At 43.0% G+C, this 27,559-nt stretch overlaps 2 protein-coding genes across 2 annotated transcripts in view; one reads left to right on the top strand and one right to left on the bottom strand.

Annotated features, from left to right (window-relative positions):
* Positions 1-589, bottom strand: part of DZIP1 (DAZ interacting zinc finger protein 1) — a 36,285-nt gene extending 35,696 nt beyond the window's left edge. The window contains exons 1-2 of the mRNA XM_065646669.1: positions 510-589; positions 64-133 (exon numbers count right to left, since the gene is read on the bottom strand). Coding sequence (XP_065502741.1) covers positions 64-66 — 3 coding nt within the window. The 5' untranslated portion in view covers positions 67-133; positions 510-589. The remainder of the gene's footprint in view (positions 1-63; positions 134-509) is intronic.
* A 13,318-nt stretch (positions 590-13,907) lies between these two features.
* The window catches only part of DNAJC3 (DnaJ heat shock protein family (Hsp40) member C3), a 37,688-nt gene continuing 24,036 nt past the window's right edge, over positions 13,908-27,559 (top strand). The window contains exons 1-4 of the mRNA XM_065654109.1: positions 13,908-14,164; positions 21,148-21,258; positions 24,443-24,567; positions 25,663-25,737. Coding sequence (XP_065510181.1) covers positions 14,083-14,164; positions 21,148-21,258; positions 24,443-24,567; positions 25,663-25,737 — 393 coding nt within the window. The 5' untranslated portion in view covers positions 13,908-14,082. The remainder of the gene's footprint in view (positions 14,165-21,147; positions 21,259-24,442; positions 24,568-25,662; positions 25,738-27,559) is intronic.

Raw genomic sequence — 27,559 nt, 5'->3', positions numbered from 1 at the left:
AGAACACGGCTCAGCCCGGGCCGGCACCACCCCGCCCCGCCGCCCGCCCTGCCCGGAGCTCACCATGGCCGGGCTCCGTCCCCCGGGCTCCGCTCGGCGCCGGCGTCCTCGGCGTCGCTATGGCAGCCTCAGCCTGTGCGGAAGAGGGGATGGGAGTGAGGCCCGGCCGCGCCGCCTCCCGCCCGCCCCGCCGCTCCCCGGGACATCGCCCTCCGAGCGCCCGGCCCTGGCGGCGCCCCCTCCGCCCGCCCCGCCGCGGCGGTACCGGCAGCGGCGCCCGGGCCAGGCGGCGGGCTGGCTGTCGCCACGACGCCAGGCACACTGCAGCCGTGCCCCGCTGCGGGGACTCGGCACAAATCCCGTCCGCTTCCCTGTCCCGGTACCTGCTTCCCCCGGTACCTCATTCGCCTGGCAGCGTCATGCTAACCAGCCCGCTCCCGCGGGTCCCAAGGCTCCTCCTGCTCTGAGCACCGCACGCTTGTACCAATGCATCTTCACACGTTACTCACATCTACAAATGTATCCGGGATTTGGGGCTGTTTAGTCTGGAGAAAAGGAGGCTGAGGGGAGACCACATCGCTGTCTGCAACTACCTGAAAGGAGGCTGTAGCATGGAGGGGGTTGGGCTCTTCTCCCAAGTAGTAAGTGATAGGACGAGAGGAAATGGTCTCAAGTTCAGATTGGATATTAAGAAAGAATTCTTCACAGACAGGGTTGTTAGGCATTGGAACAGGCTGCCCAGGGAAGTGGTGGAGTCACCATCCCTGGAGGTGTTTAAAAACATGTAGATGTGTCACTCAGGGACGTGGTTTAGTGCCAGTGTTAGGTTATCAGTTGCACTCAATGATCTTGAGGGTCCCTTCCAACCAAAACGATCTTATGATTCTGCGATCCTCAGCTATGCTATTATGTATATGGACCCTTACCACTGCTACACAGCGTGTGTCTTCTCCCTTCACTTGTATGAAGTCTATACATGGCACCGTATAGGCCCATTTCATTTCACTGCATCAACATGCCTCCTCACCTACCGCTCTGTCCCTTCTCCGAGCCGCTACTGACCCACAAAGCTTTCTCACTTTACCGAAGTGCTACACTCCTCTACTCCCGTGCTGTTTTATGCCCTTGTCCAACCTTACGTACTCATCTCCCAGGTGCGGTGACACCTGTCACCTCCCCACATCCAGCATATGGTACGCATACCATTTCTCTGTACATCAGATTCACACTTCTGCAGCCCTGTGCACCTCAGGTCCATGCAATCTCTCCAGTGCAACTTCATATCCTCCCAATGCCTGCACACCAACCTCCTGCCAGGTGCTTTCACACACCTTCTTCACCCTAACACGGTCATACACCCTTTGCATGCCGCTTCCAGATGCTCTCCCCACCCACCACACTGACTCACCTCCACCTGGTATTACCACACACCACACCACCTCTTACGACCATATAACCCTACTACCTCACCATGTCTGCCTGTCATTCTTGTCTCACTCCACCAGTCCCAAAGACTTCATCCCCACGAAGCATCTCATGGCTTGCATACATCACCTACTTCACCATACCATGCTCAAATACTTTTCTTCAAAGGCAAACAACAACTGGTGCCTATCTCCCTGACTCACCACAATTCCTAGTACTCCTCAGCTTGGTGTTCCCATTTCCCTGTTCCTGCTCAGTTGCTTCAAACACTGTTCCCAGGCAGGAGCATCATTTTCCATCATATCAAATTATCCCATTCCCTTGCTCATCCTTACTACTCTTCTCAAAAACCTGTTCTTCCCGTTAACCATTTCTTAGTATTTCAGTCCTCTACACTGCCTCTGTCTTACCATCATGTTCCATGTTTATACCAACTGGCTTCTCAGTGCCTTCCACAAATGCTTAAGTTTCTCATTCTCCTGGTCATTTATAGATACATACCTCTCCATTCACACAATACGTACTTGATTATACACTCCATTCCAGAGGTTCCTCTACATCGTATGCCATAGACTCACAGAAATGTTGTTCACCAGTGGCCTCTGGTGATCATCTAGTCCAACTTTCTGCTCAATGCAGGGCTATCACCAACACTAGTTCACATCATCCATTGTTTTTAAGATGAACGAACAGTCCATGACCTCTCTGGACAACCTGTTGCATGACTGTGCTCTCCTCCTGATAAAAAACATTTTTCCCCATATCTCATCAAGTATCTGCTACTACCGAGAAAAAAATGGTTCTGATATTTTTGCGACTATTTTCCAAGTAACTGTAGGCCACTATTAATTAGAGTACCCCTTTGCCTTCTCTTCGCCACACTAAACAAGCCCAGCGCTCTCAACCTCTTCTTGTAGATCCTGTGCTGTAGACCCCTAACCATCTTGCTAGCACTCTTCTCTGTTCTCTTTCAGTTTCTCCACATCCTTCAGGCTACCTTTTAATATTTTCCTTTATTCATCTCCAAGGAACTTGAAAGGAACCTCACCTCTCATCTGCATTTTTAACACGGTCCTTTCCAATATAAACAGTAGCATGTGTTCCTCGCAGTCAGCACACCCAGCGTGCACTCAAAAATTACTTCGGGGCACACCTCTGCTTCACAGCACAGACCCAAGCACTTCCTCCAGCCCTCAGCTACCAAAACCCTACCCCAGTCAGTATCAGGAAGACTCATATCAGTCTCAGATCACTCACCTCAGCAACCCAGGGTCCAACTCTTGCCCGCATCTCCCATCCTTCACACCCACTTCTACCTGCACACAAAGGGAAAGCTGAAGGAAATGTCTTTTCCTACCCACAGAGAACCACAAGGACTTCTCTCTTGCTTTATCCACATACAGAAAAGTCACACCCTTGTGTCATCCCAACTTCTGTAAAAAGGTTGAAAATCAACCTTTCCAATAAAGTATCTAGGCCCAGCATGAGGTTTCATTAATTTACAAAATGAATGTCAATGTATTGGAAGTTTGAACAGAGAAGGTAATAACATGAATCAAGGACAGTGAGCCCTCCTGCCTGTTGGCTTAAGCCACCCTGGAGGGCAATAATCCAAAATACTTGGCACTGCAACTTGCTTTTTGGACCTTTAACCTTAAGCCTACTGGCCACACTTTACTGCAATATCTAAAGCTCAGTACATCTTCCATTCAGATTCTTCCATCACTTACCACAACATATTTTTTAATTTAGAAAGATATCGTGTAGTGTTTGTAACACTGCAGCCTTCTCCTGCAAGGATGACATTTTTGCCATCTCATTTTCCACAACAGGGCCTCCAGCACTTGCTACCTTCAAAGAAATGTATTTAACTTTTAAAAATAAATATATCAAATATAGATCTGCCTGGTTTACCACTGAACTTTGCACTGCTCTGACTCCTGTAATATTAAGAAAATACACCACTAATCTCCTTTAGAGCTATTTCTAATATACTGCAGACTCACTTCAATTTGCAGTGTATAAATACACTTTTATTTGTAGGCAGCTAGATTTTTAAAAAATGCCCAAATACTGACTACTGTCCAAAACACCCATGCCTTGAATTCCTTAAAACAACTTGAAAACTTGTATTTGGATACTTTTCCGCGTCAAATGAACTGTTAAATTGTAGATAATGAAATCTATCTCTCAATGACCTGCTCTGACATAGAAGAAGTTTCTTTACAAAGAAAACACATTAATTTTGTAAACTACCAATTTGTGTGCCAAGGAGCCTGAAAAAGCACACATGCAATACGTCTTCAACTCATAGATGCATGGGTTTAATAAAACACCCTGTTATTTAAGGCCAGCAAAGTCAAACCAAACCTGTGGATATGCTTATGTTCCTCGACTGATGTATTTAGCTGGGAATATCCACATGGAGTTTCATTCAGCTCCAACTAAACCTGCTTTAAACTGAACGTGGCCTGGCAGTGGTGCATCACTAAGTGGAGGAGAGGCACAAGCTGCCCGGGTATCAGGCAGAAAGACAGAAAAAAAAAGTCACCAAAAAGGGCAGTCTCAGTCTGTACGGCTTTCCATCACTTGGTTTCTTTTTTCTTTCTTTCTGAGGATTGACTCCAACCTTGGAGCTGTGCCCATGCAGAAGTGGGGCTGTCACCCTCTTGGTTAGGGGTTGTCACCGCCGTAACTGGAGGGCGGCGGGCAGCGGAGGAGGCCTGTTCCCCCGAGCCCCCCTTCCCACCCGGGCGGGTGGCACAAGAGAAAAGCGGCGCTTCCCCGCTGCTGTGCCCGCAGGCCAGGCCCGGGCCCGGCGGGCCGGCAGCGGGGCGCTCGGCGGGGTGCACCGGAGCCGGCCGAGCAGGGCCCGGCCTACGGGAGGCCCTGAGCCGGGCTCTACCTCCCAGCCAAAACCTCCGCGTCGGAGCGCGGCCTCCTCCCCGCTCCCTCCCGCCTGAGGAGGGGCCGCGCCGAGCGCTTCCCCCGCCTCACCCTCCTGCGCCCCAACGGCTGCCCGGCCCCGCGGGGGACGGGGGAGAGGGGGAGCCCGTCCGCTCACCTCCGGCTGCTGCTCGGCGGCGGGGGGGCCGCGGCTGCTCCCCGGCCCGGGCGGTTGGTTACTGGTGCGTGCCGCAGAGGGAGGCAGCTCCCCCGCTCCTTCTCCTCCTCCTCGCCTCCCCCGGCTCGATCCCCCTGCGCCTCCCGCTGCCCCGGGGCCGCGCAGGATGAGTCGGGGCGGCCGCGGCTGCGGGGCGGGGGTCACGGCTGCGGGAGCGGGGGGCGGAGGCTGGAGCTGCGGGGTGTGAGCGAGGGGCTCCCCCGCTGCTCGCCGGCTCTCGGCTCTTGAAACCTGCCCGGCAGATGTTGATGCCCAGGCGGGACGTCCTTTGGTTCTAGCCCAGGAACTCTTACGGCGGGGCGGGGGGGGTGGCTCTTTCATGAGTGTTTTCCTGAAGTGTGCAAGAGGACACAAGTTCCAGGGGGAGGATAAGGCTTTCCTGAAGGCACCTTGACCTAAGGCATCTTCTCCCGAGTAGCAAGCGATAGGACAAGAGGAAATGGCCTCAAGTTGCACCAGGGGAGGTTTGGATTGGATATTAGGAACAATTTCTTCACAGAAAGGGTTGTCAGGCATTGGAACAGGCTGCCCAGGGAAGTGTTTGAATCACCATCCCTGGAGGGGTTTAAAAGACACGTAGATGAGGTTCTTCGGGACATGGTTTAGTGCCAGAGTTACGTCAACACTTGGACTCGATGATCTTGAGGGTCCCTTCCAACCGAAATGATTCTATGATTCTAAGTAACGTCAGGTGAAGCAATTGGGTTAAATAAAAAAATGTATCATGCAGGTAGAATCATTCCAACAGCTGCAGTTTTCACCAGATCCTCCTGGTTTTCTTCCTCTTCCCTGTATGGTTTTGGATTGTGTTTTTCCAAAATAAATGTTGTGCAGCCTTTGTGGCGAGGAGGAAAATTTCTGGCATCTTGTATTTAATATAAACCAGCAAATTCAGCAGAGATGACCATTGCACATTTACAACACCTAATCTTCATTGAGGAGTTCCGTTTGGCCAGGGAGACACCGTTTTTTTTTTTCAAAGTACATAGGCAATAAGCTCTGGAAAACTTTTGGCTCTCAATATGCATGCCAGAGACTTACCAAGACACCAGCTTTCCTTCCTGAACCATGAATTTCTGTTGACATAGTGTTGGTGTGGGCACATATGCTACGTACACCAGCTTTAAGAAAATAAGTCATCATTTGGATGCTTCCATCTTCAGTGTCTGAAGGGCACCTCGACATGCTCCCGTCACTAATACGCATTCAATCCAGAGGATCAGGTTAGAGCTAATCTGAAGAAAAACCTGAACATGTATAGAATGTGGATGTCAGGTCCTCAGTACTGACTTTTGCTTCTGCAGAACTGCTCCTGTTGGGCTACTAAAGCAGCCATTGCCAGAGGAAGATGGTGATTTCAAGGCTTCAGTGTGGTAAACATTAATTAACACTAATAATGAAGAGAGGACTTCAAAAACTAGCAATGTGACAGTCACAGCCGCTATGGGTCAGGCCTAGAGGCATATATGCAATACGAGTTGATGAGCACATTATGTGAATGGTTGGAGTAGTCACTTAGAAAACATGGTGTGCAAGTGCAGTCTCTTCTGTGCCCACAAAGTTTTATACCCCATGTCCTTCTTAAAATACCCTAAAGGCAACATGATAGTCTGTTCAGTGTGCTTTCTAAGGATCTGTTGCTGAAGCTGTTTTTTATATCAAAGTAAATGCTAACTGGGTAAGAAAATGTTGGAGATTCTCATCAGTTGATCAGGGGACATGCGTACCAAGTGTGCAGGAACACTTAGATCTTTGTCACTAGTTCTAGTATTTAATATAAAATCCACAAGCAGCCCTTAGAAGGAGAGCTAGAACCAAGTTTTCTGTTCTGTGAGGGTAGGGCCATCACCTTGTCTGCCAGAAAGTCTCATTCTTTCCCTCTTACTTCCTTCCAGAGCTTGATTAATCTTTAATTACTTGCTGTAAGTGGTACAGCCTCACTTGGCAAGAGTGGGTATTCTTTAACCCACATTAGTGCCCGTCTCCTCTCTCCTCATACCATGTAACTTGGTGACAAAAGTACTCTTCTAAAACATGCATGGATTTGCTACAAGAGGACCAAGAGTATTGTAGCTTTTCCCAATGAGCATGACTTGACGCAGGAGGTGTAGGACAGCCAGCAGTCTGGCTGGAGCAGACAGGCAATTACTGTTCATGCACAAACAGGCAGTGGTGTGCAATAGCCATAAATCCAATGTGCACCTACATCTGCCAAGAAGGTTTCAGTCGATACCCAGCCACACAGGCGATGTACTCTGTGAACTGCTGCCTTGAGAGATGGTAAACTTTCTCCATCGGCCTTCTTCTGACGTTCAGTAATTGTCACGTTTTACAAATGTACTGTGAGAAAACGTGGGATATGCTCCTCTGGTGAACTCACTTAAGGTATGCCCAGCTTGTTCACACCATGAAGCACTGAAAAAGACTCTCAGCAGCTTGTTTCTTGAAGGCATGGTGCTTTGGGTGTTTGCAGACACGGTGTTGTATGTTTTTCTTTAGGTGCCTAGGAGATAGTAAAATACTACCTTCTCCAGTTAGCTGCTGACCTTTTTTTTTTTTGCAGTAATAGATGACAGCTGAATGGGAATTAGGAACTTAAATTTGTGCTGAGGCACTTCAAGACTTTCTAGAGTACTAACTCAAAGCCTTTTCTTCCCCTTGTATTGTTTTACTCCCAGCTTCCCCTACCCAGTCACACTTCAAATTTTACACACTTGTCCTGTTCTAGCTTGTACATCTCATTATTATACACTAACACATTATTTTCCACATGCCAGCCCACTGCAGGGAATGGTTTAAATAAAGATATCATTTTCAGTTTGTGGTTCAAGTTTACCAAATATAAGTCTGTTACTACTTCAGTCCTCTATTTAATGCAGAGGACTGGCAATTAACAGAGTCCTCTAAAGGTAGTTTGTGTGCTTGATGTTTTTATGAAACTACAGTCTGTTTCAGAAAGATGGACCCAATTTCAAAGGAGTATATTGGGTAAATTGGGTCCATCATTTTGAAATACCCTGTATTATGCAACTATGATCTGTTGTTCTGGGAGGATGTTGTTCTGTTGACACAGTACAATGATGAACATGGGGGGTTTTTTTGGTGGAATTCAGGAAAAAGGGGTAGGGAAGAATGGAGGTTTCTAGGAAGTAGAAGGATTTTTATAGAAAGCTGGCGAGAATTGCTAAGGAAGAATTAGGATAGGATGAAGAAAGCAAGTTAAAGTGCGAGAAGTAAACCTAAGATATTGATTGGAGCAAGGTATTTATGAAGTGTATAGAGGGCACCTGAAACTGGAGAATACAAAAAGGAGAGATTATTCTGGTTGTGGGGTGAAACGCGATGGCATCTTGGCCACGGCTATTTGGGAAATGTCCTGTGCAGCAGGGGTGTCAGGGTACAGTGTGGGCCATCTGCTCCCCATGGGATGTCAGGACAGGACCCCCCAGCCAGGGCCTATCCCACCCCCCAGCCAGGAGCAGGGTGGCCAGGAGCACCAGGGCAGCCCCAGCCCCGGGCATCGGGCACCTCTCTGGGGACAGGGATGGGCTGCGGCTCAGTGGGGCCCATGGCTGGGCCGGGAAGGGCTGTGGGGAGCTGGACACTGGCCCTGCTACGGTGTCACTGGGGAAGGGGCTGATGGCCCTGGGGGGCTGATGTGGGGTCCTGGGCCCTGGTCTGGTGGAGGGAGGCTGGGCAGGGACAGCCAGGCCTGGCGGTGCCCTCGGGGCCCTGATGCACTGCCTTAAGTGAAAAATGATCTGTGTGTATTGCAGAATGGAGGAGGATGCCATACATGACCTACAAGATGTTTTAATTTGAGAGGGCAGTGGAAAAACTGTCTTGGGAACTGAGAAATAGACTCTTCAGGAATCTTTCTCCTGTAGGAGTCTCAGAGTGACGCATACCAGTAATCATTAACTGGTGGAAAGTTGACTTGAGTAGCACGATACAGGTATAATAATGACTCTAGCCAGATTCTCAGTTTATTTAATCTTTTCCTTCCTGCCAACTCCCTCCATGGCACATTTTTCAATTTTAATGCCTATAATACTTCCATCCGTTCAGTCTTTCCATCACTTAGTTTACCTGAGGAAATCATTTAAATATATATTTTTATCACAGGAAGACAAAGCATTTAAAAGAAAAGAAAGGTAGGGTGAGCCACTCTCCTGTCTCCTCTGTGCCACCTCCTTCATTCAACACACACCAACAGCTGCGATTAAGCACTTTGAAGAGATGCTGCCTCATGTAGTTTAACAAATTTCATTTTCAGGTTAGGGTACTTCAGTGTCTTCTCCAACTACACTTCTTCACTGCTGTAACTGTGCAGTCAGCATACCCCAGAGCCCTCTTGTTGAGCTTGGGACACAGTGCTGAAACAGAAATCGTATTTGCTCTGCTTCCAGGCGGTCTGCAGCTCCAGGCAGGGCAGATATTCCTCTTCCAACCCATGGGGTTCATCAGCTGAGCTCCACTCAGCCAAACTCAGGTCTGCACTCAGGAAAACACCCACTGTCCATTGTCTGACACATGCGGTACTTAACTTTTTTGTATTTAGAAACTGTTGATATAATTGGAGCAACAGCAAGGTCACTGAACAGTGAAACCAAACCAAGGACTTAGTTCTTAACACTAAGCAACCTCTAGGTGCATTTTTAATAGCATACATTAGATGTTTGTTCTTTTTCTAGCAACCACATTGCACTTTTACACTGACTGGGACACAATCACTTTTGTAGGCAAGAAATAAACTGTATGAAAAAGGAAAATGAACCACTATCTCAGAGTCTCAGTCACAAAGCACACAAGGGCAATCGATTTCCCCCCTCCCCTTTGTTTTTAAATGTTGTTAATCCTGATACTCAAAATTTAAGGGCATGCCTTAGGACTTTGTGCCCCTTCAGGACTTTTCAGAGCCCTGGATTCAGCAAACCTCAAATTTCTGAAAACAAAGAAATGAGTTAATCAACACACCAGGCATTCTGCAGGATGTATGCAAGCTCTGTTGTCTTTCTTAGGCTGCACTTGTCTGCAGGTTGCTTTACTGAATGGCGAGATGTGATTAGTTGGAGCAAACCTGTGGGCGTGAAGAGAGGCAATATATTTAAGTATATAGATGATCTCTGCTTGGACTCTGGATATCTGGTCATAAGAGAGATGCAGTGGCTGCACCAGCAAGGAGAATTCTGTTGCTTTTCAGACTGTGAGCAGTCAGAGAATAAATGAAGTCTGTTGATTTGGAGGTGAGCAAGAAGAAGAGGATGCTAAATGCCATCACACGCCAATGGCTTATATGCCTGTAAAAATGTGCATGAGGGGAACTCTGCTGCAGAATGGCTGGAAAAACTGCTTCAGAGATGCAAGAAACTTCCACTTGTGAAGGAAGAGTATGGAGGTGTCTGCTAGAGCAGGCAGAGGTAAGTTTGCACACACACACACACTCTAACTTCTAGTCTAAATTCTTGGAAGTGTGAACTTTGCTGACCATGGTGTTTTGGCAGGACATAAGATAGGAACAAACACCTTCGGTGATGGCACAGCATTTTGTTAGTGATATTTTTCATGTTTTTTTTAAATCAAATAGACATTACAGAGAAACAAACAGCTTGCAGTTATCGTGTACGTTTGAAACTTGGAATTCAGCTGAGAAAAATATTTGTAAGAAATGTCAGATAAACCAAAACCAGTTTCAGGGAAATCAAATCTAGTTATGAAAATAGGCTGAATTTCATAAATTGTTTCAATAAAAAAGAGATCTAATTAATGTTAACATTTTCCATATATTTTCAAAACAGAATGCTTTCTTTCAGAAATACCAAAATATTTTAAATGTTGAAGCAAAATGTTTTTACTTTGATTTCAGAGTAGCATTTTTCTTTTAAAATGTTCTATGCCTTAAAAATTGAAAAGAAATGTTTTAAAAGGGGTGTGCTTTCATAATAGACGTAATATGTTGTTTTCTGTTAAGACTCCCTCATCCCAACAAAAGTGAGTTTTCAGCTTAGTGAATAAAGCAGACTCAAGGACCTTTATTACAAGAATCTTTAAATAAATGAGACCAGATGGTCCACATAAAGCATATTTACAGCAGTATAAGTAGCAGGTAATAGATAGCACGTTTATATAGCATCTAAACATGCTGTTGTAGCACAATGAGCTAAATAAATACACAATAGAAATGTGCTTCTCCCATAACAGGTATGATGAATACATACATGCAGAATTTTGTTAGAATAATACGGAGGGGAAAGCCTTAACAGAGGCTAGCCCTGCCCTAAAGAAGCCTAGTCCCTCTCAACTCCTTTTCAAGTCCATGGACAAAAATAAACATTTCCAAGTGCAAGCTCAGAGCACGTAAATTAAGTTATTGTGCTGAACTGTGGTTTGCAAGCACCTTGCTACTTCCATTTACTGCAAAAGGGGCCCAGAAAAATTAGTTTCCCTGAAGTCCTCTCTTATAAATACCACTCCAAATGTGAAATTACCAAAAGATGTGGCTACACAAACAATAATCTCATGTTAACCAGATGTACACTACTATTTTAGCTACAACACATCTAAGTTTCTGAGAGAGATGTACAAAGACAAGAATAAAAAATGGGTGTGTGAGAGACCTCTTACAAGAAGCAGCCCTGAGAATAGGATTTTCGTGTTATCATCCTCTCTTAGCTCCTCCTTTATTTTATACCAGACCGAATATGCAACACAACAGCCCGCTATACTGCTTGCTTTCCTGTATCAGGTAACTGATTCTTCTGGATTTTTTTGGAAACGAGATTATTAATTAAAATGTATTGCCAAACATACTGGCTCACAGGTAATAAGCAGGGTCCTTCCAGTACCTTCTGTGTTCTTGCATCTAATCTTTATTGTAATGTATTATATCTAGTAGGTTTCTCGTTTAATAGATAGAAACTACAGATTTAACTATCTCCACCCTATGACACCAGATTGAGTTCACCGAATAGCTTCAAGTCATTCCTTGCTAATTGCCGCCCTCTGCTGCTACTATATATATATTACCAGCAGTAACTCGGAGAAAATCACTTGACTTTGTCTTTTGACCACTTTGAACATTACTGTAGGCTTTGCCGTCCACTCTTTCACTCCGAAACTCAGGGTTGCTGAAGAAACTGGTTTCGGATACCAGTTTAATTATGACTTTTTACATTACAGCTGTATTGCTTTGCTCTTTTTTGAATTCCAAAATATAATGTTGACTTGACATATAGAATCATTTAGGTTGGAAAAGACCCTTAAGATCATTGAGTTAAACACATTTGTTCTTTCAAGTCTTTCTCCTTTTCTACATTTTGCCTGCTGTTGAAATTGCACAAGGGAATATCTGTAAAAGAACTTTTTTCTCCTAGGTTTATCCTAAATATCTAAATTACATATGTTTGGGGATCTGTGATAACCAAGAACCGTCCTTCTTCGTTTATGGTCTCTTTGAAGAATTACTGTGTAATTCTGGGTACCTAGTGGTATTTCTAGCATGGAGTGACAATGATAAATGCTTTCTCTTTGAACAGATAATTTTGTAGTGCTGGCATTACACACTATTCTTTTCTGTGTCAGCCTGAAATATTGACCTTGGCTCAGTATTTCAGGGTCAAGGTCAAGGACCAAGGGCTTGTCAAGTATCTACTCAAAATGATACTTGACACTTTAATCATACTACTTCCCTCTTGCCTTAAAAGATTTGATGATTGAATCTTTACGCTTGGTATTCCAGTATGAGGTACTGAGTTTTCTACAGATTGTCTTCTCCTAATCCTGTTATTGAGGGCCCATTAAGCTTATCATCATCCTTACTATTATTTCCAGATATCTTAGCGGGCTGGAGGTGTAAATTCTCTTTCATATTCATTTTATCTGGCTTTGGTCTAATACTTTTTTCCTCAGGAGAAATCAAAGGAATTCATTTAATGTAGCAGTGATTGCATTCTGTTCTGTTCAGTTTTAGGCTTCTGTATTTTGTCTTATCCATAGTGCCACAGAGTTGTCATGTTCTTCCTCATGCTGACATCTACAGAATGTCATCAATTATTTATTTCACATCTATCACTTCTTCTACTATTTCAAGTTCTTATTTCTGAATATCTTCTGCAGGTCAAATTTCAAGGTGATACCTTTGAAGCATCATCTTCCAAATAAAATGTTGAAGAGGGATAACTTACTTTTTTCAGTCTGATCTTTCAAGAAAGCTCGTAAATTTTATCGTCTGGGGTGAGAAGGGTAATGTGACAGTGTCCATGGAATGAAAAGAGACATTCCTGTCATTGCTGAATTGGACCTCAAGCCTCAAGTTTGTTACTTTCTGAGTAGATTTCCCCTAAGACTTTTTTTGTTTGTTTGTTTGGTTTTTTACATAATATATTTCCAATATGTTTGTCTAACAAAACAAAGCAGATGATTTGAACCTATGAACAGCTACGCACATACAAGATTAGTTCTCCTGCATTGTATTTTCCTATGACAGAAAAGAGGTCTCCAAAAATATGTTAGATTGCAGGCTATCTTAACAGGCTTTACTTTCAGTGTACAGATCCAATACAAACTTTAATATGAAAATACTGTGCTCTGTTAAGTCATATAACCAATTTTTCTGCCGTCTGGTAGATTCCCTAATGCTTTTTTGGCATGACTGGAGGCCAGTACAGTTATGGCCATGCTATCTTGGCTTTGCTGCTCTGCCTAAACATGACTGTGTCCTGATCACAGCCAAGCACAGTTTGAAATCGAACTTGCCATCCTCTCTGCTCTCTGGCTAGGTCAGACACAGCAATAAAGAACTAGGATCAACTTACTTATGACTTACTACCCAATTTTTCTACTACTTGAGTAGTTCAGAGATGCCGTCTTTCAAGAATGAAGGTTAACAGCAACCATCGGACCCCAGAAGGTGGCCCTGTAGACCGACAGTGTTAAACGCACTCCATTAGCCCGGACACCGGCCGTTTAACCCCGGCTGGCCCGGGCCAAGCAGGCTGCATCCTTCTCCAGGCCTCTGCAGAGCACCCTCAGAGGGGCTACACCGGGGCCTGCAGCGAAGCCCAGGATAAGTCCGGCTGCGGTAGGAGGGGTTCAGCAAAGAGACACGAGATAAAATAGACAAGCGGACGGGGACACCAAGGGTTTATCCTTCTGCCGAAGGTCTGAGACGCGTCACCCCCTCCAGAGCCGCCATCTCCAGTGAGGGCAGTCGACTGAGGGCAGTGGCGTCACTCCGCCTCCGCACGCACTCGCGAGGGGAACCGCGCAAGCTCATTGGCGGAGGCGCCCTGCTGTCGTGCCGCGGCGGGCGGGGAGCCACGCCCCCCCACCCCCCGCCCCTCCGCTCGGCCGGGCCCGGCGCTGCGCTGACGAGCGGCCTCTCGCCGGTTCCACGTTCGGCGACCGCGGGGGGCGGGGCGCGCGCGGCGCGGCCAATCAGAGGCGCCCACGACCCACCCCGGAGGAAAGTTGGAGCCGTCGGTCCCGGGGACGCCGCCACTGTCGCCGCGGGGTGGGGGGGGGTGGCGGCGGAGATGGTGTCTCCCGCGGCCTCCGCCGGCCGCCTGGGCTCCGCGCTGCCTTTCCTGCTGGTGCTCTTCGACCTGCAGTACCAAGGTGAGGGGCGGAGGAGGTGTCCGCGCCTCCGGGGGCTGCGCAGGGGGGTTGCGAGCGGGAGCGGGGGAGCCGCGGCCCGGCCGAGGGTGACGGGCGGGGGGCGGGAGCTACCGCTTCCCGCCGCGGCCCACCGGGGCCTGGGGCTGCCGCTGGGCCCGCGGTGGTGCGTGGCCGGGGAGAGCTGGTGGCTGATCGCCCGCCCTCCTTCCGGGCTGTCGTCGTGCCGGTTCGGCCTGTTGGGGTGTCCGCCCGGGCTGTGGTGCAGCCGGTAGAGCCCGGGCCGAGGTGCCGAGGGAGAGCGGAGCGGAGCCGGTGTGGCTGCGGCCTGGCAGCGGCGAGCCAGCGGGCCCGGGCCGGGGAGAGGCCCCGCGGGACGTCCTGGCGGGGGGAGTATTTCTGGAAAGGATATGAGGAAGAAGGAGGTTCAGAGCTGCCACCTCATCGCGGCTGTTGCGAGGGGTGTGTAATGAGGGCACCGCCACTGCTCCTGCCCTGTCCGGCTTTATCTGGCGTTTGAGGTGGCTTGGTGTGTGTGCCTCGTTTTCCTGGGCCTGCTGACAGGGGGCCAGCTGCTGTGAGGCCTTGGAAACGTCGGGGTGTCCTCGAGTGCAGCTGTGTGGCAGCGTTGGCCAGTTCCCAACTGGCCTTAAATTTCTCGCTTCTGTATATTGTGCGGTTTTCAACTGCACAGGCTTTTTCGGTCGTTGTCCGCAGCCACAGCCATTGTTAGTGTCAGACCTACAAATTCAGTGGGGCTCTTAACAGTTGTGTTGCATTTGTTTCTATTTTTGTTTTGTTGTCGTCTATTTTTCCTTTTTTTTTTTTTTAAATCTTGTCATTAGTTTAGCAGAGAAGTTTTACTGCACTTTGTGTGACCTGTTTGCTTTCAGCATACACTGTCAGCAACCGCAAGGCTCAGCAATACCTGTTTGGTCAAACTTACATTCACAGGCTCCTGTTAAATGTATAATTCGGTTATACAATTGCACACACAGGCATAGTTTCACCTGAGGAATGTTCTTTAACTGGCAGTGGCAGACTGAAGCAGAACCGAAGCTGTCAATAGTCAGAGTAAGTCTGTAGACTTAAGACTGACCTGGGCTTGACACTAGAAATTCAGTTGATGTACCGAACTAATGAATACTTCAGCTGGCTAAGTGGCAAAAGGAACATACTGTGGCAAAGATGCTCTGTGGTATCAGACTGCAGACTGCCGTGTTGAATTGCTTTTTTGAATGTGTGTTCTGGTAGTGTTAGAGGAAAAATAGTAATTGTGGTCAAAGTATACTTCTGTTTCTCTTTTCCTAAGGTTGTGGCAGTGACGCTTCTGCTACGGATTATTTATTTGGAGTTGTCAAGCTATTTCAAGTGTATGTTTAAATGTCTATGTGGATTTACCAAGGCCACACTTCCTAATTTGGGGTATATTTTCTTAGCTTCAGTTGATAAAGGTGTACAGTAATAAAATGAAACATGATGATTCTGGATCTTATTTGGTGAATTTACTAACCTCTTAGTTCATGAGTTCGTTTTCAAGAGTATGTGTTTAGGGAAGTTAGGGGGGTTACATTATTTAAATATATAGTGTTTTTTTTTTTCCCGCACCAATATTGCTGGTCTTTGAACTTAAGGGTGTTCAAATTCACATTTAAATTTGTCTTACTGTCTTGATAACAGAAGTTTGCCTTGTGCCATATGATTCATGAATTGGTGCAACTGTTGGCCTGTATTAACTTTGTAACTTACAGTCGATATCTACGAATACTGATTTATATCTAGTAAATTAGTTCAGTAAAAAGGTTTTTGAATACTTGGTGATGTGGCAGGTTGCAGTTCAGCCCTTACTGTTGTATTTCCTGAATTCCTCGTCTTCAAATACCCTGACTCCCATTTGACACAAATCACCTCTTGGTAAGATTCATCCTTTGCTGTTTGTCCACAGTAATCATAACAAAAAGAGATGATTGAGGAGGATAGAGGAATATTGCTTTTCTTCCTCCTCTCTTTCCTAACAGTAAAAGAAAGGAAATGTAATAAGAGGAAGAAGAAATGGGGTTTAAATATAGAGAGTTCAGTTCATTATTGTCAGACCACTGGCCTTAAATGTCTCTCTCACCCCCACACAATATGTTTCTCTCCAGAGTTTGGGAGGTTGTTTTTCTCACCCCAAATAGCAAAGGATACTTGGGATGGCAAGGGTGGCTTTTTTGTTTGCCAGTCTTAGCTATATTTACCAACCGTCTTTGCAAACAGAGTAAAAACTTGATGGATGGAAGTTACATATGGCTCAACTTGATGCACTGAGGCTCCTTGTGAGCCTTTTTGTTTTGCTCCTGAACCTGTGGTTACTTGTCCACTTCTTACTTTGTTAAGTCTTGTCCTTGAAAAACACACTTGCAAACACACATAAAAGCAAAGCCCAAACCTGTTTAAAAATAGCAGCAAACTTAATACTTATTACGCCAAACACAGGGTCATTCTGATCAAAAAACACCCCAAAAGCAGAATCTTCCACTCATGTGACAGGACAATCATTAGGATTTTTTTTTGTAAAAAAAAAAAAAAAAGGTAATTGAGATTAGTGACATGCGTTTTTATTTGGTTTTGAAACAATTTTGCTTCTGGTACACAGTCAGAACAACTTCTGTTTGTTTTAATAGTCCCATTACTCAGCTTGGGGACAAGCTTAAACAAACAAACAAACAAACCAAAAAACACAAAGTAGGTGGAAATTCTATGGGAGAAAAAGGAGTATGCAGACAAATGTAAAATCTTGAGTCTGTTTTCAAGTTAGAGGGCTTTCTTAAGCTTTTTTTACACTGTGGGTATGACTGATTATATGAGGATATAGTTCATATATACTTTGGTACCCACATATTAGCACCAGTTATTTACAAAACAAAAATCCTATCAGGAAGTCATAATTTATTTGAAGTGAGTGTATTTAACTGGAAAAACAGGTTAGCTGCACCTGTACATCTTTGTTGTGCCTTCTGACTGACTGAGTTGTCAGGGCTGGTACCAATTCTTTATCTGGGAGGAGGTTTTTACTTTTTTTTTTTCTGTTTGACTCTTCTACTCTAGCGTCAGTGCCAGGATTACAGACTCTCAATTTATCCAGAATATCTGAGTTGATTTGACAGCTCTTGTGTGTGGTCGCCTGAGGTCACTGGTGAATAGAGAACAATTGGGCAGGCTTTATAAATAATATTCAAATTAAAATACTTGGATATTTTAAAAATAAATCGTATGCTTGTGAAACTCTTGTATAAATGTAGGTTTTTGCTGGAGCATACAAGGCTTCTTTAGCTGTAGTGCTGGCCCTTGGTATCCCATTCACTAGTGACTGTCAGTCTGTTGGAAAGAGCTCTGTGGAGTTGGTTTGTTTTTTCTTCTGGTTGAACCTGAGTCCTTATGTTCATTTCCAGACCAAAGAGTGAAGAGGTACCCAAATAGGTTACAGAGAATTTGAGTCCTTAGAATCCTGTTTGTATGTTAATAGTTTTCAGATATCTGCTGTGGGGTGGTTTGAGAGCAATTGTTTGCCTGCAGTCAGAAAATGAATAAGCAATATATTTCTATGAATAAGCAGCCGAACTCTCTGTTCAGTGTACAGTATTCCTGAATAGTTATGGTAAATGTCACTTTTCATCATGGTTACACTGACTATATAGGCTTGTGCTGGAGATTTCCACTTCAATTTATGATGTTCGGCAATTTGCAGAGCCAAGTTTTAATGTATGTCTCATATAATTAGTCTTGTTCTGCACGGAACATACAGTCCTTTACATTTTGCATTCTCTGTGTTGCTCCTGCTTTTCTTACTTATGTGTTTACTATTGATGGTTACCTTTGTCATTTCTTTTATTTATTATCTTCAGTATGTTCAAGGAAAAAGATGGATCTCCTGCCTAAAGTATTATGTAACTGTAGTACTGTACTGAGCATAACGTGTATGAAAGACACTGAATAGTATAGGTACGTCTTAGTTATGGAAAATCTATTCTTGGAGGTATCCTGATGTGACTAAATGTGAAACAAGGACACTCCTTCAGATGCTTGAGACTGTGAAAATTGAATGCCATGTTTAGGTGGATTGAAGGTTCATCAAAGAGTAATTTACAGCCCACTTCTAGGATACTACTCCAAACTGACAAGTTTTGAAAGATTTCAGAAATTCTTATGTGGGGAGAGATGAGAGGGATGAAACTTAAGAACTTGTGCTGGTTTGGCTGAAAGCAAGTTCATTTTCTTTATGCCGTTAGAAACTTTTCTTCTTTGTAGCTAGTACGGTCATTGTTTGGATTTAGTTGAGGATGAGAAGATAACACCCTGAGACAGAGTTGATGTTTTTAATTGCTCTGGCCTGAGAGCCAAGGATGTTCTGAGCACTCTGTCCACAGGTGTGAGGCAGCTGGGAAGGGTGGCATGGTTGGGACAGAGTTGACTGACATCCAGACTAATCAGTAGAAATATTCTATGCCATTAGTGTCATTCTTCATATTTAAGGAGAGTTGGATTTTCTGGTTAGGAGGACAGGGAGAGAGACAGACATGTTCTGGTTCTGCTGCATTTTCAGTGGAATTCCATTCGGGAATTCCCTTAGTTGGGCCTTTCACCATCCTGCTGTTTGCAGAGGCCTCTGGGCCTTTCTGCCTTTTTCTCTCTTCTCTCCCCGGGATCAGCTTTGGGACCAGGTGCTGCTGCCTGGCACTGGCTGCTTGGTATGGACAGAGTTTGTGAGGAATTGCATTGAGTATCTTTTATATTCTATTTCCATTTTTTATGTAGTAGTAGTAATAGTGGTGTATTAGTATTATTATTTTTTTTAAATTCAACTGTGTTTATCTCAGTGCATGAGTTTCTCCCCTTTGGAGTCTCTTTCCTATTGGGGGAAGTGGGGAGAGTGAGTGAGGGGCTATTGTGGTTTTGAATTGCTAACTCGGTTTAAACTGCAACAGAATTTTTTGCTTGTTTGTTTTAGCTCATGTTAAATACTTCAAGTCTCTTTACGGTTTGATATCTGATTTGTTGCTAGTGTACTTCAAAAGCCAGGGAAATTTGTGTGTGGTGGTTTTTTTTGTTTTGGTTTTCTGTTTTTTTTTTTTTTTTTTCCCCCTCAGTTTCTGTGGAGTTTTTTGTTTGGGGGGGGGGTTTGGTTTTTTTTTGTTTTTGTTTTTTTTTTCTCTCTCCAGTGCTTGTTTTATTATTTTAGAGGACACTGGACTACTCAATGATCAAAGCTTTAAGCTAGAGAAGAAGCAAAATGGCAAAGAATGTCAATTTTTCTGAAACGTGGACATTCCCATAAAAGCTACCTTGAAGTAGGATACTGTGTGAAAACATTACTGTCAAGAAATGCTTCTCCACTATCAGTGCAGCTATTTATATTTTATTCAGAGCTATACATACCTAGAATGGGTTTTAAAATGCATCCTTTAATAAGATCCCCAAATTGACTATATGATAAGTTATTATTATTTTAATTCCATCTGTTTAAACAAACAAATTCTGATTGGAAATTTGGGGCTTATTTTATAAAGTCATTATCTTTAATTTAAAAAAAGAATTAGTTTTCTGTCGTTGTTCTAAAGCAAATAATTGACTCGAAGCCCTTGAATCCAGTTTGCTGAATTATTACCAATCTTTTAGCAGGTAGAGCTCTTCCCAGTGGATACAGAGGGCATTTTGCTTATTTTAGTATAGACAGCTCAATGATTTTCTTATAATGTGGAATTAAAAGAATTGTGACCTGTAATAAGGAGTAGAAAAGGAAAACAATTAAGATCCCAGGTACCGAGAGCTCCTAGTTCTAAGATCTTGATGACTTGGTGATCAGAAATTATTATTCTTTCATTAGAAATACTTTGTTGTTTATTCACCTTTCAGTGTGAGAAGTTTTGATATACTGTCTTTCAATCTGCCTAGTGTAACATTTTTACTCGTCGTCTAAGCAACTACTTCAAAGTGCTGCTGCATTTCTGTATTTCAGATTAATTCAAGTGCCCATCTGAATTAGGCTGATACAAAACCTGAGTGAAAGAAGCTGATTCCTAGTAATTGTAGTTCGTTGTTTTCTAATGTAATGTATTTATTCAGGGTCTTAATATATTACCTTGCTTAAATTCGTGCTGTTAGTATAAGAAAACTGCTTATAGTGTGAAAGTTTTAATAGTCATAAACTGGTAAGTTGTAGTGAAATTCTGTCCTAATTTGAAGAATGCTGGAAGGTGTACAAATGCAAAACCTCTGTGGCTGAATTGATGTAGGTACAGCATGTGCTTGCTGATTTCTTCTCTGCAATAGTCTTTCCCTGTTGGTTGAGCGGCAGCAATTTATTAGCTTTTAACTAAAACTGGCACTTGGAAAGCATACCACTTCAATGTGACTTTCATATTACTGGTTAAATGAAAAGGGAGTGAGCATTTTAATTGTTTATACCTAAACTTGTGCTCTGGAAACAGTTTGCCTTGGAAATAATAAAGATGAGACAAAAGTGCCGTGGATGAGAAAACAATTTCTGCAGTAGCTGGCAGTTCTCGGTTGAGTCCTAAGTTATCAGTAGGTTATGAAATTTAATTTAAAGCCCTTTTATATTTGCTATGTGCACATTAGCAGTGTTTTTTCCAGATTCTTTTGAAACTGAAAGCCCACATAGAAATGTGTTTTGTTGAACTGTTTATATAGTTGGTATATAAAGCTCGATATGCAAAAGTATGGTACTGGATGTTTAGACAGGAATAGAAATGTATATTGGGTGCCTTCTCACAATGTGGTGCTTTACAGTGTTTGTTTATTTATGTTGACATGCTTTTGGGGGCAGGGAAGACATACTATGTGTTTATTAGGCTGCAGGTTGTTTTAATACAGGAAATTGTGACTTCTGCTTCTATGTCAGTAGCTGTTTGTTATATGTGTTGTCACTGTGTGCATTTGGTGTCATCAAACTGGTCATTCAACACCATGATCTTTTTTTCTTTAAGGAGCTGAATGTGGAATAAATGCAGAAGTAGAAAAACAGCTTGAAATGGGAAAGAAGTTATTGGCTGCTGGACAGCTAGCAGATGCTCTGTCTCATTTTCATGCGGCTATAGGTACGTATCTCAGGAAAGTAACTCTTGCACAGAAGTATCTTTGTCTGAGGGGTTTTTTCCTACTGTTTGCTTCATTAAGTATGCTACTTTCTTACAAATTCCATTCCATGAGTTTTACAGAAGTTGGGACATCTTTATGTAGTAGTTTGGATGGGAGCTGACAGAGATGTAGTAGAATATTTATGCTTTGGTTTTGATAAAAGAAACTGATAAATTAACTACATGATACATGAACACGAAGTCACTGCTGTTTTGCAAGCTAGTCCTGTGGAAGCAATTATAATTGACTGTGGTATTGTTTGATGAGGTACTCCCTGTATCTAATCCCATCAAGATTAAGATTAGGTTCTATCTTTATGAAGTTTTCCAAAGTATGTCTTTGAATGGTTGAGTTTATCCATGCTTGCTTCTTTCTGGCACTGTAAAAAATCTGTGTTTAAGATAGTATTTTTTTTTTTTTTTTAAATTAAATCTTGAACTGAGTGATACCTCAGTGAAACTGATAATGCTGTAAGTTTGAGATACTGAACTGGTAGTGAAGACTATATTAACTGTCCCTCTATTATACTCAACTAGTGAGTGAGTTCTTGTTTTGGTGTGCATTTTCAACAAACTGGGGAGTTAAGTTTTTGTTTCTATAAATTTTAAAGCAAGTTTTTGGCTAAATCCTTGAATTGAAGCATAGAGACAGCACCAGTAAAGAGCAGTGTCCATTAGCACTACAATTCTGTTTTGTTTTAAATTGTTGAACTTTGCACTTGTACACACTATAACATCATTTTCTCTGTGAGAAGAATAATAGCAAGGTGTTACACAATAATGAGTCATAGTATTGAGACTTTTCTATTTGTGCCTTGCTCTAATAGTGATATGTAAATGAAATACCAGCTGATTCTGAGCTACCAATATTTTCTATGAGTTCTCAAAGATCAACTTCTCCTACATAAAGGGAGTGAGGGGTGAAATTCCTCTTTTTCCGTGCTACTGAAGGTCCTCATTCCACCAAGAGGCGATCTGTTATTCCTTTAGCCTGTGTGTTGCTGCCAAAGCATTCCTGTAGGATCTAAGCAGAGTTAGTGTTACACTGTGGCCTATTCCTTTATTGCAGGGGTGTCAAAAGTCATTTTCACTGAGGGCCACATCAGCCTGGCGGTTGCCTGGTTGAATAAATGTAGGAGTTACATCGATACAGTCCTAAAATTACATTCGACCCTTTGGAGGCAACTGCCAGGCTGATGTGGCCCCCAGTGAAAAGGAGTTTGACACCCCTGCCTTATTGGTTGGAGATCTTTAACTTGGATGTGGTGAAGAGTCCAGTTTGGTTGATGGCCATGCAAATGGTGGTGGTGCAAAGGCAGCAGCTGTGTGAGGTGGGATGAGCAGTGAGGTGCCTGCACGGAGTGAAACCCTCTGCTTTGCCAGCGGTGCTCAAGCAGCTGGTAGAACTAACAGTGTGAGCACCTCTGTTGTGACCTTGATGGGATTCTTAGTTTGATATTGATTTAAGCTCGATTGCCTGAACTTTCATCAAACTTCTTTGTATTTTGCCTTTTTGGAAAGATTTTAAGTATGATTTGCCTACTGAGTTTGTAGAGGAGGGAAAAAGAAATTTCTCTAATCTTTTTTTGCCTGTATTGCATCATCGTAGACTGTGAGGTATAGATCTTTTTGTCTGGCCTCAGCCAGCCTCTTTTTCTTTTTTGCAAACAACTAAAATAGAAGCTGCTGTCCATTTTCTCTCTCTTCAGTTAAATTTTCAGCTTTCTTCAGTCCTACCAAGTTGGTGGTTTTTGCCTTCTTTCTGGGTAAATGTCAATTGCAGTTCATTATTGTCACTGGGGAGCTGAGGCAAAACCATATTCTGTCAGAAAGATCATTATCTGGTGCTGGGGCATGCTTTCTGGGTTAGCTCTTTCCTCTCTTTCATCCTCTGTGTATTATTAAGTTCCTTATTTTCAACTATTGATTTGTGCCTACCCCACGCATTTAGTTGTATGTGGTAGGACTGAATACTTCCTTTTTTAAAAGGTGATAACATTTGAATTTACTTGCTGTCCATAATGCTGGCATACAAGTATGGGAGTTATTATTCAATTTCCGTGCTGGATGTTAGCATTTCCATAGCCAAGACATTTTAGAGGAAGAGTGCAGATAGCATTTCCAGTGAGAACTTGACTAGTGTTTTGGTAATGGTGTTGGCCAGCTATGAAGCTTGGTTATTGTCCATAAGATTTTTGACAATGCTAGTTGTTCCATTTATTTTCAAGTTCAACTTTAACCTGAAATGAGATGAGGAAGAGAAGTACTTGTTTTGTTCCTCAAATGTGGATGTTCTTGTCTACAAATTCAGGATTAATGATTTGTTTGTTTGTTTTTTTGTTTAATACCACAGTAAAACATTTACTGTCTTCTACTGCGTGTGGTTTTTTTGGGTGGTCCAAGTTGCTTTCCTTGAGAGAGCATAGTAACTGTCATCTCTTTCTTCAAAATGCTGCATAGAGAAGAATTTTAAGAAAATTCTTCTTGGTTTCAGAGACTGATGTTTGTCTCCTATAAAGGGTGCACGTATGTGTGCCAACCTAGAGAGAGTTAAAACTGATGGATCTTAGAAGTTTGACCAGCAGACAACATGGAATATGAGGGCCTTAAAGTTAGCCTTTAAGTTTTGATAATGTACATGCATTTGTCTGCTGTTGAGAGGGGGTGTTGATGCCCGCTTTAATATTAAAGAAATAAGTTGCTCCTATTTCAGTGGATGGTGTAAAGGGTTTATGCATCCGTGACGACATTGGACTAGCATATTGGTCATTTTTGGATTATTTAGTTGCATCCTATATGATGGACAGGGACTGGGATGGAGAATGATGAATAAACATACTTTCAAATGTAGGCCTGCAGTTGGAGATAAAGGGTTAGTATGTAGTGGCTGTTTTCCTGTACAAAGCTGAAAAACATACATATTTCAACTTCAGTACTCTTAATTATTTGGTATTTACTATGTTTCTATAATCTTTATTGTTAAATAATCGAAGTGCATAGAAAATATTGCTTGGATAATGTTAAATGTTTTGTTCTATTGACAAATACAACTTGGGTAGTATATTTTTAGTCATTACAGTTTTACTGTACCCGAAGTTTCAGTTGCTTTGAGATAGCATTCTGATTACTGTTTGTTCACTTGCAGAAGGAGACTCTGATAACTACATTGCTTATTACAGAAGAGCCACAGTGTATTTAGCCATGGGCAAATCTAAAGCAGCAATTCGTGATTTAAGTAAAGTGGTTGAATTAAAGCAGGACTTCACATCAGTAAGTATTACTGGAATTGAAAATTGTTCAAGCGTAAAAAAACCCGCTTCAAAGAAGGTTGGGTTTTTTTCAGATTTTGCTTAAACAGAAATAGAAAATACATTATCACTCAGAAGGCTTTAAATAGGATAAAATAATAGCAATGGTGTATATACTTGAATTTGCAACCATGCTAAGTACAGTCTAGCCAGTTATTCTAGCAACCAATAGTAGTTTTATCGAGTTCGTGTTCCTCCTGAGTTTGTGCTAATTTCCCTCTCTCACTTGTGGTTGTTCTCCTCTCAGTCATCAAGGCTATGCCCTCTGAGAGCAGGGGGGAAGAAAGTGCACCGATGCCTCTGTTTTTCTTCTGTCTTAATCAGAGGCATCTCTTCTCTGCAGGAGCTGTTGTAATCTCACTGCCTTCCTACGGGATTGTTGCAAGTTCTGATTTACTTACCCCTTATTCACTTCTGCTTACCGTATATGGGCACTGCCTCACTAGTTGGAGACTGATGTTGGAGTCCTCTCCATCTAAGTCTCTGGTCTCCCTTTTCAATGGGCAGTGCCATGTCCTGTATAGCTTACAACAAAGGAGCAAGCGTCAGATTAATTGTTGTATGAAAATATTCTTATCATAAATCATAATCTTCTAAACCATTAACTTCTATTTTTACATAGCTTCTATTATTCTGAAAGTTTAGTGAAAGAATTAAATGTAGGGATTGTTTATTATTTATTATCTCTGCTAATTTCTTAAAATCTATAAGCAGTTCTAATCGGGAAAGTGGAATAAGGAAAACATTCACTTTGTTTTATGCAGCTCTTCAAATGAGTTTTTCATGAGTTGCAGCTGCTCGTAAAAACTGTGGCTGCTTTTTGTCCCTCAGTTCTGGTGCAGGGTGATCCTTTACCATCAAAGAGGCTTCATAATCACGTTGTCAAATTGAGAAGACAAAAAAATGGGCGTTGTGATCTCTGTTTCAGCTTGTTAATTGTAGTAAAATGAAGCTGGTTTTGTTTTTTTTTTTTTTTCTGCTGAAGGAAACAGAGACTTATTTTCATACTTTGCTGAATTCCAACTTGTAAATCAAAAGAAATTATGTTTCGTTTCAGGCAAGATTACAGAGAGGACACTTACTGCTCAAGCAAGGAAAATTTGATGAAGCAGAGGATGACTTTAAAAATGTGGTAAGTTGGAGGCCTAAGTTGAACTACGTGACTGCTTTTAAGGTTGGGTTCTGAGCCATGGTCTCAATTTTGATGCTCTAGAGCATGTGTGTATGTATACTTGAGTTGTCTTTCCTGTTCTTTAAAGGTGCTGTCGCTAAGCTACCTTGTATGGATAAATGACTGATAAAAGTTGCAGTGCAGTGATGATGAAATCAGAAGGTGTTGCGTGAAGTAGCACAGCATTTTAGAAAGTCTGGTTTTTTTGTATGCCTGGCATTTCATGATCTCTGCTTGATGACGCATATACTAGGGAGCAATATTCATTCAGAAAGGAAGGACAAGTAACATGGACTCAAAGTACATAACTGAACCCTGCTTTACATCACTATATTCAGGTCATCTTGGGAAATCACTGGGGGGGCATCATGGATCAACTTTTGAAGGTTCCTTTCTCTTTTCACTGATTGCAGAAGGATCCTGGGTTCTTAATTTAGACACTGGGCTGTTAAAATAAATGAATTTCAGTGGCATGCATCTGCTTGTCATCTCATCTGCAGAGGAGTTCTCCGTTTTTCATGGTCCATGAATGATCTGCAGGTGCCCAGAGGTTCCATACAGACACAGTGGGATATTACTCACCTAAAACTCACCTGGGCTGTTTTTTCCTTCAATGGGTATTTTGTACATTTCTGCCTTATGCTGCAAAAATAAATTGATGTAATCCCAGAACAAAATTCCTCAGAGAATGTGAAGCTTGATTCCCTCTCTGTTGCACAAAATTTCTGTAAGCATGAGAAGATTCATTCTCATTGTTGCTTACTCTTCAAGAGTTGCTAGTTTGAACAGCTTGCATGTCTTTTATGCCAAAATAAATAGAATTTGCAAGTGTAACTGATGCTGTCTTGTTGGCTTTCTTTGAAGAGTGCGATGTAGAAAGCAGTTCTGCCTTGCAGATTACGGTTGTTTAGTGGAAATCTCACTAATGAGTATGCACGACAAAACCAGAGCAGTTATACTGTACGCTCTGGAGGGCAGTTGGAAGGAATGGCTCTTGCAGGTGTAAATGCACCAGGCAGTCTTTGTGTCTGTAGCAGAGCTGCAGTAGCTTATTTTGAAATTCATGTAGCAATGGCTCCTCTGGCTGCTGCTGCTTCCTCAGTAAGTTTTTTAGGAGTGTGTGGTCTGCAGTTGCATGTCTGATTGCAGTGCAACCCTGCTGTTTGCAAGTGTAGGAGATTGTCGTTCAGCTCTGATTAACTGAGGACATAGTTGCTGCAAAAACAGTTATGTGATGTCAGTGTTGATTCTGAGTTTCGTGGAGTATTTCTTAATGCTGCATATGGAAATGCTGCTCCAGTCAGCTGTCAAGTAGCTTGCCTTTTTTCCAGATGAACTGCAAAAATTTAGATTGCTGCCTTTGGTCAGTCAGATAGTTTAAGTGTTTAGTTAAGTTTTAAAGCTGAAGTAGAACAGAGTTTCTTCTCTAGAAGCTGACTTTCGAAGATACCATATTGGTCCTAAATCTTGCTTGCAGCTTCCTTGGTTCTGTGCACAATATTACTTACGTGTTTAGGGAATATAGCAAACAGTCTCTTTTGCAGGGCACAATTAAGTACAGTGTATTCAAGCAAAATAAGCCAAGATTAAAGTAATCATTTGTAATAGGTTAATTATTCTTATAGGGAAGGGGATTAAGTAATCCTACATACCATGACTCTTAAGTAGAATACAAATATATTTGAGAGATTTCCTGTGTTCCTTCTAAGTCTTTCAGATAATTCTACCAGTCTCTGCATGTCTAAAATACCTGGTCTACTCTGGCAGTGTGTTTGCGTCTAAA

This window comes from Caloenas nicobarica, chromosome 1 (assembly GCF_036013445.1).
Source record: "Caloenas nicobarica isolate bCalNic1 chromosome 1, bCalNic1.hap1, whole genome shotgun sequence".
Classification (NCBI taxonomy): Eukaryota; Metazoa; Chordata; class Aves; order Columbiformes; family Columbidae; genus Caloenas; species Caloenas nicobarica.
The sequence above is the reverse complement of the archived record's forward strand: the minus strand, read 5'-3'. Positions and strand labels throughout refer to the sequence as shown.